Consider the following 14,489-nt stretch of genomic DNA (forward strand, 5'->3'; position numbering starts at 1 on the left):
CAGAGATTATGTCTATTTCTTCATTTTAAATGAATGGACTAATGTATTTGAATGTATGTTGTGTATTGGATGGCTTTATAATGGATTATATTTATGAGGCTCTCTATGTTATTGAGAGGAGACGGAGGAGGAAGAGATAATTTTCATTGTTGTATTCTATAAACCACACTTTGATTTAAATTTTTTCAACATTTATTTATTTTTGAGACAGAGAGAGACAGAGCATGAATGGGGGAGGGGCAGAGAGAGAGGGAGACACAGAATCTGAAACAGGCTCCAGGCTCTGAGCTGTCAGCACAGAGCCTGACGCGGGGCTCGAACTCACGGACCGTGAGATCATGACCTGAGCCGAAGTCGGACGCTCAACCGACTGAGCCACCCAGGAGCCCCACCACACTTTGATTTATGTGTTAAGTTTTTGTGTCTACAGTCAAAAAGTTTTTTCCAACATATTGTAACAATTTATGTTTCTGCCAGCTTATTGGGTGAAAGTCACCGTAGTGCTATATCTTGTGATTGCCATTCTTTTAAAATTTTAGCTATTACAATGAGTATGTACTAGTATCTCATTGTGATTTTTAAAAGTTTCTTTGGGCAATAATTAACATATCATAAAGTTCAACCATTTAAAACGTACAAGTTAATGGTTTAGGTATATTTACAGAGCTGTTCATCCATCACCATAATCTAACTTTAGAACAGTCCATCACTCCACAAAGAAATTCACAGACATTAGCAGCTGCTCTCTACCCCACTTCCCACCAGAAGGTAACAACTAATCTACCTTGCCCAATCTGGACCTTTCATATAAATAGAACTACACAATATGTGGTCTTCTGTGACTGGCTTATTTCACTAAGCACAGTGTTTTGGGGGTTCGTCCATGTTGTAGCATGTATCAATACACTATTCCTCTTCGTTGCCTAATAGTATTCCATTGTATGGATATACCACATTTGTTTATCCACTCATCAGCAGATGGGCATTTGGGTTGTTTCTGCTTTAGGGCTATTAGAAAGAGTGCTGTTGTGAATATTTTGTACATATTTGTTTGGATTTCTTTTAGATATATATCTAGGAGAGGAACTGCTAGGTCACAGAATATGCATATGTGAAGTTCTAATGGCTATATACGAACAGTTTAACAAAGATATTACATAAAATTATATACCTACCAGTTTACTGGATGAAAGTTACAATTACTCACCATTTTGGTATTGCCATTAAAAAAAAATAAAATCCTTGTTTTAAAGAGTAGTTTTGGGTTCACAGCAAATTAAGAGGAAGGTATGTAAATTTCCCATATAACCCTTGCTGGCACACATGCACAGCCTGCCCGCCCCACCATTATTAACAACATCCCCCAACAGTGTGGCACATTTGTTACAATTGATGAAACCACATTGTCACATCATAATCACCCAAAGTCCTCGCTACTATACGTCTTAACTCTTGTCTCCTCCAAGAAATTTTTCCCAACTATCCCCATTCCATTTTAATCCTATTATTTCTCATTTTAGGCATACAGCAAATAAAAAAAAATCTTATATTAAATAACCTTTTTTTCATTTTTAATTACACTCCAGATTCTTCATGTCAACTGAACTGAACTCTTTGAGGGTAGCAATTTACTAAAATTTTACTAAAATATACTAAAAAATTTCTGTACTCATATTACTTATAATACAATAACACTTAAAAATAAAAAAATGTTCTTATTGAATCCTTGTTGAACAGAGAATGAGTAAATATCAAGGTTTTGGAAAAATGAGTAAACTATTTAGACTCTAAAAATCACAAAATGATCTTGTGGCGCACCTGGGTGGTTCAGTGGGTTAAGTGTCTGAGTTCTGCTCAAGTCATGATCTCGCAGTTCGTGAGTTGGAGCCCCGCATCAGGCTCTGCGCTGATGGCTTAGAGCCTGGAGCCTGCTTCAGATTCTGTGTCTCCCTCTTTCTCTCTGTCCCTTGTGCACTCTCTCTCTCTCTCTCTCTCTCAAAAATAAATAAACATTAACAAAAAAAATTGTTAAACCTAAAAAACAAAATGATCTTGCTTGTGTTCCCTTCTCTCAGTCAGTGATGTGCTTAGCTTATAATAGTTAAGTATGAATGAAGGACTACATTTTTTTTTTTTTAATTTTTTTTTTTTCAACGTTTATTTATTTTTGGGACAGAGAGAGAGACAGAGCATGAACGGGGGAGGGGCAGAGAGAGAGGGAGACACAGAATCGGAAACAGGCTCCAGGCTCTGAGCCATCAGCCCAGAGCCTGACGCGGGGCTCGAACTCACGGACCGCGAGATCGTGACCTGGCTGAAGTCGGACGCTTAACCGACTGCGCCACCCAGGCGCCCCAAGGACTACATTTTTTAAACACAATTTTTTTATCTTTCATTCAACTGGATTATTTTCACATAAGAGAGATGTGAAAATTAATTTTTGTTAGGTAGTTGTAGTTTAGAATTAAATATAATGCCTTAAAATATATTAAGTAGAAAAGACTACTTTCAAGCTGGAAAATAGGTTAACTGTGCAACAATGCAAGCCTAGCAAATAATCATTATTAGATTTTATAATAAGAGCTTGGGTTTCACTTGCAATTTGTACGGGCTTACAATCTCCCGTATAAGGTGGGCACATTAACTTCTCAGTTTAACATTAAACACACACTCTATGTTTCCCTTCTATTTGCTTCAGTGATTTATTCCAACCAGTATGCACAGTTTTGTCATTTCTTAATATGAGGATTCCTCAGCGTACAGACACCTCACTTTGTGGCAAGGACTGCTTAATGCAATGGCGTCCTAATGAACTGTATTCTGTAGTCATAACTATGAGGCTGAGAATTATAAACTAAACTCATTGTACTGATAAGTGACTATATCTGCTAGTACCAGCAGCACGGTGACTTCCTCATCAATGAGTTTAAGTGTTCAGACATGGAAGAATATACTTACTTAGCAATACCCTACTGTGCTATGCGAGGGAACCTGCTAGGGACATTGAGCTCCAACAGGAGCAAGGCAAGCATAAGCCTCAGGCCAAGCAGGGATTTCACTCCATACTCACAGGAAAAAGTTTGGAATTATCAACTGGGAGAACAGATAAGTGTTCGGGCATTGTGTGCTTTTTGTAGGACACAACAAATAATCACTTATATTCTCAGTCCAAATGAACGCCGTTTCTCTCATTTAGAGTCTTTCATTGGCAGTAGTTTATGAGAGAAGAGTCATTTACTGTAGAAGAGTTAGAAAGCTCATCATTAGAGATGTAACACAAAAGATGTAATGAGTATGGTTTTAGATATGCTTAGAGACGGTTTTAGATATGCTTAAAGACAGATGCTAACTAGAATTTAATTCATGGCATAGAGACCAACCCAAACTATATTCTCCAGTGGTTCACTTACTCACTCACTCACTCATTTTTCAACGAAATTTTATTCTGATGTTTTATGTAATGGTTTCTTGTGAACTTGAACTTGGACCAACTAAGCTCTACTGGTTCAGCAATTCTGCTGCTTTTAGGCATCACTATGACCTTGGACAAGTTCCACATACAATTTTGTGATTTTATTAATATCCACCTTTGTTCCCAAAAGGGTTTGAGCTGTTTTATGATGGAAAAAGAATAAAATGGAAGAGAACATCAGGGCAAAGTTAAAAAGCTGGAGAAAAAAAATGTGATTGAAGGTAAAATTAGCACAGGATGGACACCACATGGATAGGAGAGGCAGGCCATAAAAGTGGGGGAACGGAGTAAAAAGGGGATACAATCAATAAAAAAGATTCAGCATTTCCCTAAGCCACAATACTGTATTGTATAAATAAAGATAATTAAGGAAAATTACTAATTTACAGGTAGGAAAGTTTAGTTTCCAGAAGGAACACTTTACCCAAGCAGCAATCATAACTCGACCTCAGGGTCAACCAACTTCATGTATATCCAAATCTGTATCCAAAATAACATGCAACATAACTATAAATGAGACTAATTAAAAATAACATTCCACAAAGTATGCATTCAAGTGAGCAAGGGTGTCTTTGTAGGCACTATTTCAGGAAGCTAGATGCTATTTTACAGCTTCCATTCCTTGAAAGATTTTTGGAACTTCCTTAACAACATTTATCCAACAGATATTCTGCTCTGTGCCAGGTGCTCTGCTAGAGGTTGGATAAAGGGTATTTATCATGAGAGACAGTTATTTGCCCTCAAAGAAATTAGAGATGGGCTACGGGGAAGAAAGATATTATCTGCTTAACCATAAGACAGTTGACGAGTATGTTGATTTCAGAAGAACTGGAGATCTAAGTCTGAATGTTCTCAGGGTATATACCTTTAAACATCCACGGTGTTATTAATGTTTTTAATGGGGCCAATATTCATTCAGAATTAATTGGTGAATTATCGCTTAGTTTTGGTCAGACACTATGTCTCACTAACTTTCTTAAATGGCTGATTCTGGGAATGTAGGAAGAAAATTGTATAGAAGTTGATGTAGCTAAGTAGTTTTCCGGAAGAAACAGATTGCTTTCCTCAATTGTATTCTCTAGTAAGATTCCACATCTCAGTCTTCTCTCTACTGAATACAAGGGCATTTTTGGACTTGTCTGGGCACCTCTCTAGTTATCAGGAGCTTATGTATGTGTGTTTGGGGGAGGTAGTGGTGGTGAAGAACAAAACACGACAAAGACTGGCTATGGAGCACCTGAAGCATTCAAGAGCTTGGGTCTCAGAGATCAAGATAAAACTGGCCTTCTGAACAATGAAATACGTAGCAGTTCCCAAGAAGATATCAAGGGCTAGAATTATTTTTCTTGGGTGTCTATACATATATGGACACAGTGATAAAACTTTGAAGGAGAGGAAAAAAGAGGAAGAAGAGGAAGAGAAAGGAGGAGGAGGAGGGCAATGAGGAGGAACAGGAAGGGGAAGAGGAAAGAAAGAAAGAGAAGTAAGATGCCCTCACAATTACTTTTGTTTATTCCAACAACAGGTAACTTTGAAGTACTGAGGTTATGTAATACCTCATAAAATGCTGAAAGTTATTTTAAAAGAATGTGTTCCCAAAATATTGTGAGTACTGGCAGCAGCATTAGAATAAGATTCTAGTATCCTAAGATTATGACAAAAGAACAGGAATCATTTATTCCATTACTGTAAAGTAATATATATATATATATATATATATATATATATATATATATATATTCATTTATATATAAAGTAATACATCCTGTTAAAAATTAAAAAACAGAATAATAATCAAGGAAGAGAGAAATGAGGCTTGGTAGAGTTAGGAAACTTTAAAACCAGTGGCCAGTTATATACTCCCCACTCCATGTCTCTGATAATGTAATTTTGATTTTTATTTTCATTAATTGTTTCTAGAGAAAATGAAGTTTGATAGTTGAATCATCCAGTCTGTTATGCATCCAGTCTGAATACATAATGTTTCAAAGAAGTCTGCTCTGTTCTGAATCTGGCTACTTCTACTCAACTTCTTATACTTTATAACACAGAGTAATTATTTACCATCTTCCATTATTTTGTGTAACACGTCATAATATATTTTTCGATTCTATTTCTATTTCCCACTCCCAGATGACTGTGAATTCCTCCTTGCCATAAATATTGTCTTATTAAGAAAAGCTTTCACTTTTATGGTGTCCTTGAATTTTCTGCAAACCCATACTTACCATAACTCCCACCATTATTCACCAAATTTGACTCTAAATGAATGCTAACTGTTTTTAAAAAAGTAACACTGAAGATGTTTTAAAAGTGAGTCTGTGGGTGCCTGGGTGGTTTAGTCGGTTAAGCATCTGACTCTTGATCTCAGCTCAGAATATGATCTCATAGTTTGTGAGTTCAAGCCTGGCTTGGAGTTCTCTCTTCCTCTCTCTCTGCTCCTACCCCTCTCTCTCTCTCTCAAAGTAAATAAATTAACTTGATTTTTTTTAAGTAAATCTATTCCTATAAAACTTCACAAACCATAATTCCTTGCATAATACCTCATTATACCAATCAGCTTTAAAATTCCAGCTTAGACACTCAGAATGACAAGGGCAAGGTTATGGATTTAATCACAAGATTTGCCACGTAGCTTTGAAGTGGACAATGTTCAGACTCTTTCTAATACCAGCTAACTGTCTTCTGAGTTTGTACTGAAGTCAGAATCAACAAATATTCACCTACCATCTACAAAATACCTAAAAGACTGCCAATTGTTATTACAGATTCAAAGGGTTAGAAAGCGTACCCTAAAATTTCACAATCTAATCAGTGAGACGCTTGTTTTTCATTCAGAAACCACTTATTAAGTGAATTCAATGTGCTAAGCACAACCCTTAATGGCCAGATTACTGTTTCACTCTCTTTGCAGTAGAGACCCACAAACATCTTCTCAATTTGAGGGAGGCTACACGTTTCTGGTCCCACACCCACTGGTCTTTGTCCGTGTTCACAAGTTCAATGTCCTGAGGGGGTTCTAATGGGTCTGATGAGTCCCTATTTCCCTCAGAGTGGAGCTGTCACACCATACCACTTCATTCCACTCATACTTTAAACCATTCATCATTCATACTTACGTGTTGGCTGCCTTTAACTTGGGTACCCCAAACTGGCTTCATCCATTGTGACTAGGGCAATGGGGTCAGAATATGGCCACTTCAGGGGAGCCATTTATGGCACTTTTGGTCACCAGGGGCTGTGGTTGTGACAGACATTCTCAGAGGCAAGATACCCACTATTCACACACTATGTGTACATAGATCCACACTATAATTATGAGCAGTTGGCTATAAAACGTTATAGTTCGTTGAATCACTGTAAGAAGTATGGTTTGAGTGTATTTTCTGTAGGATACTCATTTTTATTTTACTATTATAACTGCAGAATTTTTGAATGAACCAAACGTGTTTCCCAATTTTTCTTTGGGACAAATGAGAGAGAGAGAGAGAGAGAGAGAGAGAGAGAGAGACTTCAGAGGTTAAAAGACTTGTGTCAAGGTCACTCAGCAGTCACAGAAGTAGAATCCAGGAATCCAGGCAGTGGGGGTCCTTCTATTCCACACTCACTTCACACTTTAACCTCCTTTTTATCTTTTGTCTTCTTTTATTTTCTAAAAACAAAACGGCACAATGAACGAAGAAAAAGAACCCAGTAACAAGAGTTCTCAAATTCTCTATTTAAATCTTCCTCACATAGAGTTAGCTCAGTTAGAAGTCTGGGAGGCTACACCATGATATGATTCATGCCCAGCCCTGCTGGAATTACCCTATTCTTTGATCTCTGTCTACACCGCTGCAGCTCCTGGTAGACATGCCAATCATATGTGCCACCAGACACGTAGAATGCCCAGCCCACCTGCCTCAGTCAAGGAGAAGCAGCAGACTGTCTTCCTACAGGCAAGTGGGTTGTTGTATTATCCTTATTCAAAGGACCACAGAGCCATGAAAAAGATGCTAAAGATACCTTGGGTTTTGTTTCGTTTTATTTTTTGCCAATTCATTATTACTAAATTGGAAAGGGTTATAAATTCACATAGTGTCAAACTGAATGACAAAGTTTCATCATTTCTCTTATTGAATTAAAAAAGTAATCCCCAAAAGGCACATATATAGCTTATATGCCTGATTATTCCTTTCTCTTCAGATACCTTCTTTTTCCTTACACAGTTGCTAAGACCTTATTTCTTCTGGGAAAAGACAATAGAATTTCACCCCTTTCCTAACTCAGGTGCTGACTAAATGTACTTTTTATTTTAATTTTTTTCTCAGCTGTTTGAGTGATTTATGTGCCAAATTCCTATGAAAAGGGGTATGGGATGGGGGGGGGGGAGTACATTGGTTTTCATGCATCATAATTTAATTAAAACAATTCATCTGGCCTCAAAATTTAACCACATTTTACAGAAAGATAGCTTGGACCAAACAAAGAAGAATCTGAAAAACTTGGAGAGAACATAATGCAAGACAACTCACACTGATGCCAGACTAACCAATGATTTCACCTTATTTTGCTAATTTTTATTTCACTTGAGTCCTTAAAGAAACTCTTCTGCCTGGAAAGATGAGTGTAGCAGTCTTTATGGCAAAGCAGTCTATATCCTCCAAAGGCTCTAGTATAATCCGATTTTCAACAAAGCTGCCTTTAGGAAACTGTAACCAAAGGTTACAGAAGTAAGCAGTTATAAAGAAAAGTTACAGAAATTATAAAGAGTCATATTCTTTTCAGAGAGCAGATTTTAAAATATGTGCGTGTTTAAAATCTAATTCACTCTCAGCCATTTCCAGGCTGAAATCTTAGTGTATTAATGAAAATGGGTAGCGTTGGCTCTGTTTATCCTAAACGCAGACGTGCTAAGGAAAGAAAGATTAATCTGGTAAAGGCATCACTATTCTAATCGGACTGATGGGAAAATGTAGTATGGGTGTAAGAGGCAATGTAGGGTGAATTATAGTGAAGTGATGAACTACCTTGAAGCTGAAGCAATCAAATAGATAGCTCAAAAAATTACTATGGCATCTTTATTCAACACTTTGGGGTAAGTGTCCCCGTCTTGGCCTTCTTTACAAAGAACAGAAGCACTCTGTTGTATTTGCTGAAATTAAATCTTAATAGGAGAGCCTCAGCTAAGGCTGCTACCCTCCACTTACCAAAATTAAACACTAGGCATTAATTTCCTTTCCAAGAAGAGGAGATGACATTTTGATAATATTTTCAATTCACAAAATAGTTCCAGATCCAAGAGAAGCGTTAGCAAACATTTTTTTTTTTTTAATTTCTATCTCATATTTCCGTCACATATCTGTGCATTGGGCACTCTTTTTAATTAAAGGTAATGTGAAACATTTGTTACTCACCCTTGTCTTCCTTATAAATAACTTAGCAAGTAATTATTTTGTCTTCAGAAAAAAAGATAATTGTCTCTAAATTACGATGATTGAATAGAAGAAAGTCAAGATGTTTCTATAATTGGTAAAGAAGGGCAAGTAGCCCCTATTGGAGTATTTTGTTTCAACACTTTGCTTTTGTCTGATTAGAGGCAAATTTCATAAAATGAGACTACAAAGAGGCACCATCCAAAAAGGAAATCATAATCTCACTATCTAGGGATAACTATTGCTAACATTTTGCCTTTTAAGGATGTATACATATGCATATAATATGCAAATAAGTGCATGCGTGCTTTTATATATACATACACATTATATATATACATGTACACACACACAGTTTTAATGAAATCGGACTACACAGGTTCTGTTGAATTCAACCTTCTTTTCTTAGAAATATATTATAAGCATTTTTTTTTCAAACTAATAGGTAAAGATCTATGTTAGTATTTTTGATGTCTTCAGAATGTTGCATTTCATGTCCTCATTTATTTAACTCAGCATTTACTGAGTGTTCATGCTGTTTTCAACCTTTCACCATTATAATGGGCTCTATCTTTGAACTAATATCTGAAGTCATACACAAATATGGAAAATTTTATGTAAGCCATTTCATCCTGGGGGCACCAGCATGGCTCAGTGGGTTAAGCACCTACTTCAGCTCAGGTCATGATCTCGCAGTTTGTGAGTTTTAGCCCCGCGTGGGGTTCTGTGCTGACAGCTCGGAGCCTGAAGCCTGCTTTGGATTCTGTGTCTCCCTCTCTCTCTGCCCCTTCCCTGCTCATGCTCTGTCTCTCTTTGTCTCTCAGTAATAAATAAATATTAAAAAATTTTTTAAAACTACTTCATCCTGTGAATCACAGATACTAGATAGATGCTCCAATCTGTACCGATACTTTATAAACCTTTGAAACCACAATTCCACTTGGCATTATATGTATGCTTTTGTATTAGCTCAGGATATTTCATATTTCCCTTCATATATTCCCCTTCATATATTCCTTTGGAGTAGTTAAGAGGTAGATATTAGTATCTACACTTAACATATAGAACAACTTTGAGGCATCCAAAGTTGTAAGTGGGGAGAGAAGTTAAACTAACGTGAAATCTACAGAACCCAAGTTGCTTGAATCTACTCTGCGCTCTTTCCAATGAACTGTTTTTCCCTTGCTTCTTGGTGGGGGAGGCTACCTAGGGAATTTCACCCAGCATGATTTCTCACTGCTGCGCTTTTCCCTCCACTGTAGTCATCTTTGCTGTCTTCTTACCATACCTCCTTTAATTTGGTTGAAAGTGCCACAATCCCTATTAGTCTTACTTTATTATAATCACTTGCTATTCTAAAACTTCTCAGCAATTAAACAGTTTTCACTGAGAGCTTATTTTGTGATCTTGAAGTTTATATGGGTATCTCTGTTCTTTTCTGTACTGTAAACTTTGATAATCAGAGACCTTAGACATTACTTATTTGGAATCCCCTAAAGACAACTCATATTTCAAATAGCACACATACTGAATATAATATTTTATACTATTTTAACTTTTGGACACTATCAGTATTTTTTTCATTGCATTGTGTAAACCTATTTACTGTATTAATTAACTTAAAAGGTTACCTCAGATTTTTGTCAGTTCTCTTAATGTGTTTTGAGTCTATCTGGGAGATTTGAAAAAGAAAATCCATGATTTTTGAATGTTAAAGCCATTAAATGAGAACAAAAGATAAAGTTTTATTATAGATAAATATTATAGCACAGTTTTAAAAATGCTTGGGAGTTAAAGTCAATCTTGTTTGATTTTTAAAATGTTTTTAATATACTTCTTGAAATACTTCTTAGCAAAATAGCATACCTTTATATAATTTGTCCAGCTTTTGAATATAATTTTCCATACTTTGAGAAGAGATCAAATGATGGTAATACAGTTTGGAAATCCTGGGAGGAAAAAGATCAAAGATTACCACAGAGACCTTACTTTGTATTATTATTATTATTATTATTATTATTATTATTATTTCATTGTAATTTATATTATATTACACTTTTAGATAGCTATTTAACTGCACTTCACATTTCCTGTCATATCCTCAAATCAGACAAAATTAACAGATAATTGTTATCAGTTGAAAGCCAGAGGTACAGAAGTTTCCTTAAACACATAGCTTGTCATAGTCATGGGTGGCACTATTAAGAACCTCTGAGTGACGCAAAGACCACACCTAGTCACCTATCTTAATGGAGCTTACAATCTAAATTTTTTTACCTTGACCTATAAGGCCCCCCACATAGTTGTACTTTTGGGTCCTTTTTGGACATGACTTCTTTTCCTCTACATTCCCCCTCTTTTGACCCTCTTTAGCAACACTTGTTTACGGAACACATTTCTTCCCAGTCTTTATAGTTACAGACGCCTCCACCTAGACAGCTTTATCTCCACTTATTTCCGTGGCTCATTCCCTCCTTTTATCACATCTCTGTTCACAGAGGCCTTCCCAGACTACCTGTATATATAAAATAGCACTCCTAAAACGTTCTATTGTCTTAACTGGCTCTATTTTCTTAATTGCCGCTCCAGGATATTGAATATTTATTTATTTTGTGTCCCACATGAGATTATAAGCTTCATAGGAATCGGTGCTTTGTTTTGTAAGAAATAGTTGTTGACCGAATGAATGACATGGGAAAGGTGATATACCCAAATACTCATAACAGAGGGCAGACTGTGGTAAGTACCATAGCATTGATTCAAATGAATGCTAAAGGCGTTTAGAGGGGAAAAATCATTTTTTTTTTTTTACTCAGTACCCAGAGAAGCAGCATTTGAGTGATACAAATGGATGCTCTTCATGCATGTTAAAAAGGCACAATAAGAGGTAAAGTACTAAATCAACAGTGAATGCTATAGATAAATGGTCAGACTATAAAAAAATATATGTTTTTCCTTGTAAAGGAGGCCTATAATTAATGGAGATGATTTGGGATAGTTTTCTTTTTCTTTTTTTTTGTTTTTTTGTTTTTTTGTTTTTTTTAAGAAAAACTTGGAAACAAGGACCTTTGCCCTGAGCCCACCTCTTACAGAGTTCATCCATTACAAACACACAAAACATACATGTACTGAAGAACATGCGAGTATCTTTGCTCTCTCTTCCCGCTAAAGGTCTTAACCCTAATTCTCTGCTTTTAGGACCAACGTTATCCAGGCCCCAGGGAGAAGCCCCACACCTGTTGCTCTGTGTTAGTGAAACAAAGTGACAGAGCCCAAGGAACATGAAGGCAGTTATGCTTTAACAGACGCTGCTTTTGAGTATGAAGAGAATTTAAGCGACAGAAACACTTAGATAAAAATAATAATTTGAAAAAAATAGCAAAAATGCAACAGAACTTTATATAATCAAGTACTATTTTCCTGTGGTGCCCAATATCCATATTCTTGCTTTCTTTTTAGTTCAAATTGTGATTCTAGAGGTACTCAGGAATCGACATGGTATTTGCAAGGGTTGCCAATGACATAGTAGGAGCATTTTGCAGTAGTAAATAATTCATATTACTCTTAAATTTGAATGTATGGAAGTTAGGCATATGTGTGAAGCATGGTAGTGATTTTTTATGTAGGCACACAGAAATCTACAACTGTGAAGAGTTTTCTTTTTAAAGTTTCTTTTTATTTTTTAAATTTTATTTATTTTATTTATCTACTTTATTTTATTTATGTTGAGAGAGAGAGAGTTGGGGAGGGGCAGAGAGAGAGAAAGACAGAGAATCCCAAGCAGGCTCGGTACTGTTGACACAGAGCCCTACACAGGGCTTGATCTCATGTACCGTGAGATCACGATCTGAGCTGAAATCGAGTTGAACGCTTAACCAACTGAGCCACCCTGGCGTCCCAAGTGTTTTCTTTTTATAAATACATATGACAGTTTATTTTTCAAAAAACTAAATGAGAGATTAAAGGAAGATGGAGGCGTAGGAGGACTCTGGGCTCACCTCGTCCTGCCTATCGCTTAGATTCCACCCACATCCGCCTAAATAACCCCCAAACCACCAGAAGACTAGCAGAATGGACTCTCCAGAGCCAAGGTAGACAAGAGGCTCACGGAAGAGGGTAGGAAGGGTGGAGAAGCGGTGTGCGCTACACAGTCCTGCTGGAGGGAGCCGGGGTTGTGGAGGGGCAGCCCACCTGGCAAGGCAGAGCCCCCGAGTTTGGTTTGCAAAAGCGGAGGGGCTGGACTCCATGAGTTCTGACAGCCAGTGGGACTTAACATCTGGAATGTTAAAAGTCAATAGCTCTGCTCTCGGAGAGCACGGGGGGCAAGGGGACGTGGGGAGAGAGAGTTGTTGAGCCCCTGAAGACAGAGCTCAGCTCAGTGGGGGAACAAAGGCGCTGGCCAGCGCCATCTCCCTCTCCCATCCCCAAGCCGAAATTCCAAAGGGGACCAGTTCCCGTCACCAAACTTGCTTGCACGATGCAAATGCCCATGGATTCTGTGGCTCCATCCCTCTGACGGGCCTGCCTCCCTCCCTGTGCTGCAGGGCCCCTCCCGCAGGGGACCACCGACAGCAAAGGGAGTTAAGCCTGCCCCTCCCGCCCCTATGATTACCTTGCAGATCCACCCTAGCTAATACGCCCTTGGCCAGATCTCATCGAAGTAGCACCACAAGCCTGGCAGTGTGCAAGCAGCCCAGACAGGGGCCACACCACTCCACAGTGAGTCCTGCCCCTAGGAGAGGGGAAGGTAAGGTACACACCAGTCTGACTGTGGCCCCAGCAGTGGGCTGGGGGCAGACATCAGGTCTGACTGCAGCCCTGCCCACCAACACAAGTTACTCTGGACAGCACAGGGGACATGCCCTGCATTTTGGAGCTACAGCAGGGACTACCCAAAATAATGAAATGGAAGAATTCTCCTCAAAAGAAACTCCATGAAGTAGGGACAGCTAATGAATTGATCAAAAATGATTTAAGCAATATAACAGAACAAGAATTTAGAATAATAGCATAAAATTAATCACTGGGCTTGAAAAAAGGATAGAGGACAGCAGAGAATCTACTGCTACAGAGATCAAGGGACTAAGAAATAGTCATGAGGAACTAAAAAATGCTATAAATGAGCTGCAAAATAAAACGGAGGTGACCACAGCTCGGATTGAAGAGGCAGAGGAGAGAATAGATGAATTAGAAGATAAAATTATGGAAAAAGAGGAATCCGAGAAAAAGAGAGATAAAAAAATTCAGGAGTATGAGGGGAGAAGTAGAGAACTAAGTGATGCAATCAAATGGAACAATATCCGTATAATAGGAATTCGAAAAGAGGAAGAGAGAGAGAAAAGGGCTGAAGGTGTACTTGAACAAATCATAGCTGAGAACTTCCCCGATCTGGGGAAGGAAACAGGCATTGAAATCCAAGAGGCACAGAGAACTCCCTTCAGATATAACTTGAATCGATTTTCTGCACAACATATCATAGTGAAACTGGCAAAATACAAGGATAAAGAGAAAATTCTGAAAGCAGCTAGGGATAAACAGGCTCTAACTTACAAAAGTAGAAACATAAGAGTAGTAACAGACCTATCTACTGAAACTTGGTAGGC

The 14,489-nt window shown here is 37.8% G+C and overlaps 1 protein-coding gene across 3 annotated transcripts in view; it reads right to left on the bottom strand.

Annotated features, from left to right (window-relative positions):
• Nucleotides 1-6,857: 6,857 nt before the first annotated feature.
• Nucleotides 6,858-14,489, bottom strand: part of SPATA17 (spermatogenesis associated 17) — a 200,901-nt gene continuing 193,269 nt past the window's right edge. For 2 of the 3 annotated variants that reach the window (XM_045455756.1, XM_045455757.1), the window contains one exon: nucleotides 10,659-10,835. In XM_045455756.1, coding sequence (XP_045311712.1) covers nucleotides 10,755-10,835 — 81 coding nt within the window. In that variant the 3' untranslated portion in view covers nucleotides 10,659-10,754. Of the gene's footprint in view, nucleotides 7,125-10,658; nucleotides 10,836-14,489 lie in introns of those variants that run through there. The other variant, XM_045455755.1, reaches the window with a different exon arrangement.

Source organism: Leopardus geoffroyi, chromosome C3, assembly GCF_018350155.1.
Source record: "Leopardus geoffroyi isolate Oge1 chromosome C3, O.geoffroyi_Oge1_pat1.0, whole genome shotgun sequence".
NCBI classification, from domain to species: Eukaryota; Metazoa; Chordata; class Mammalia; order Carnivora; family Felidae; genus Leopardus; species Leopardus geoffroyi.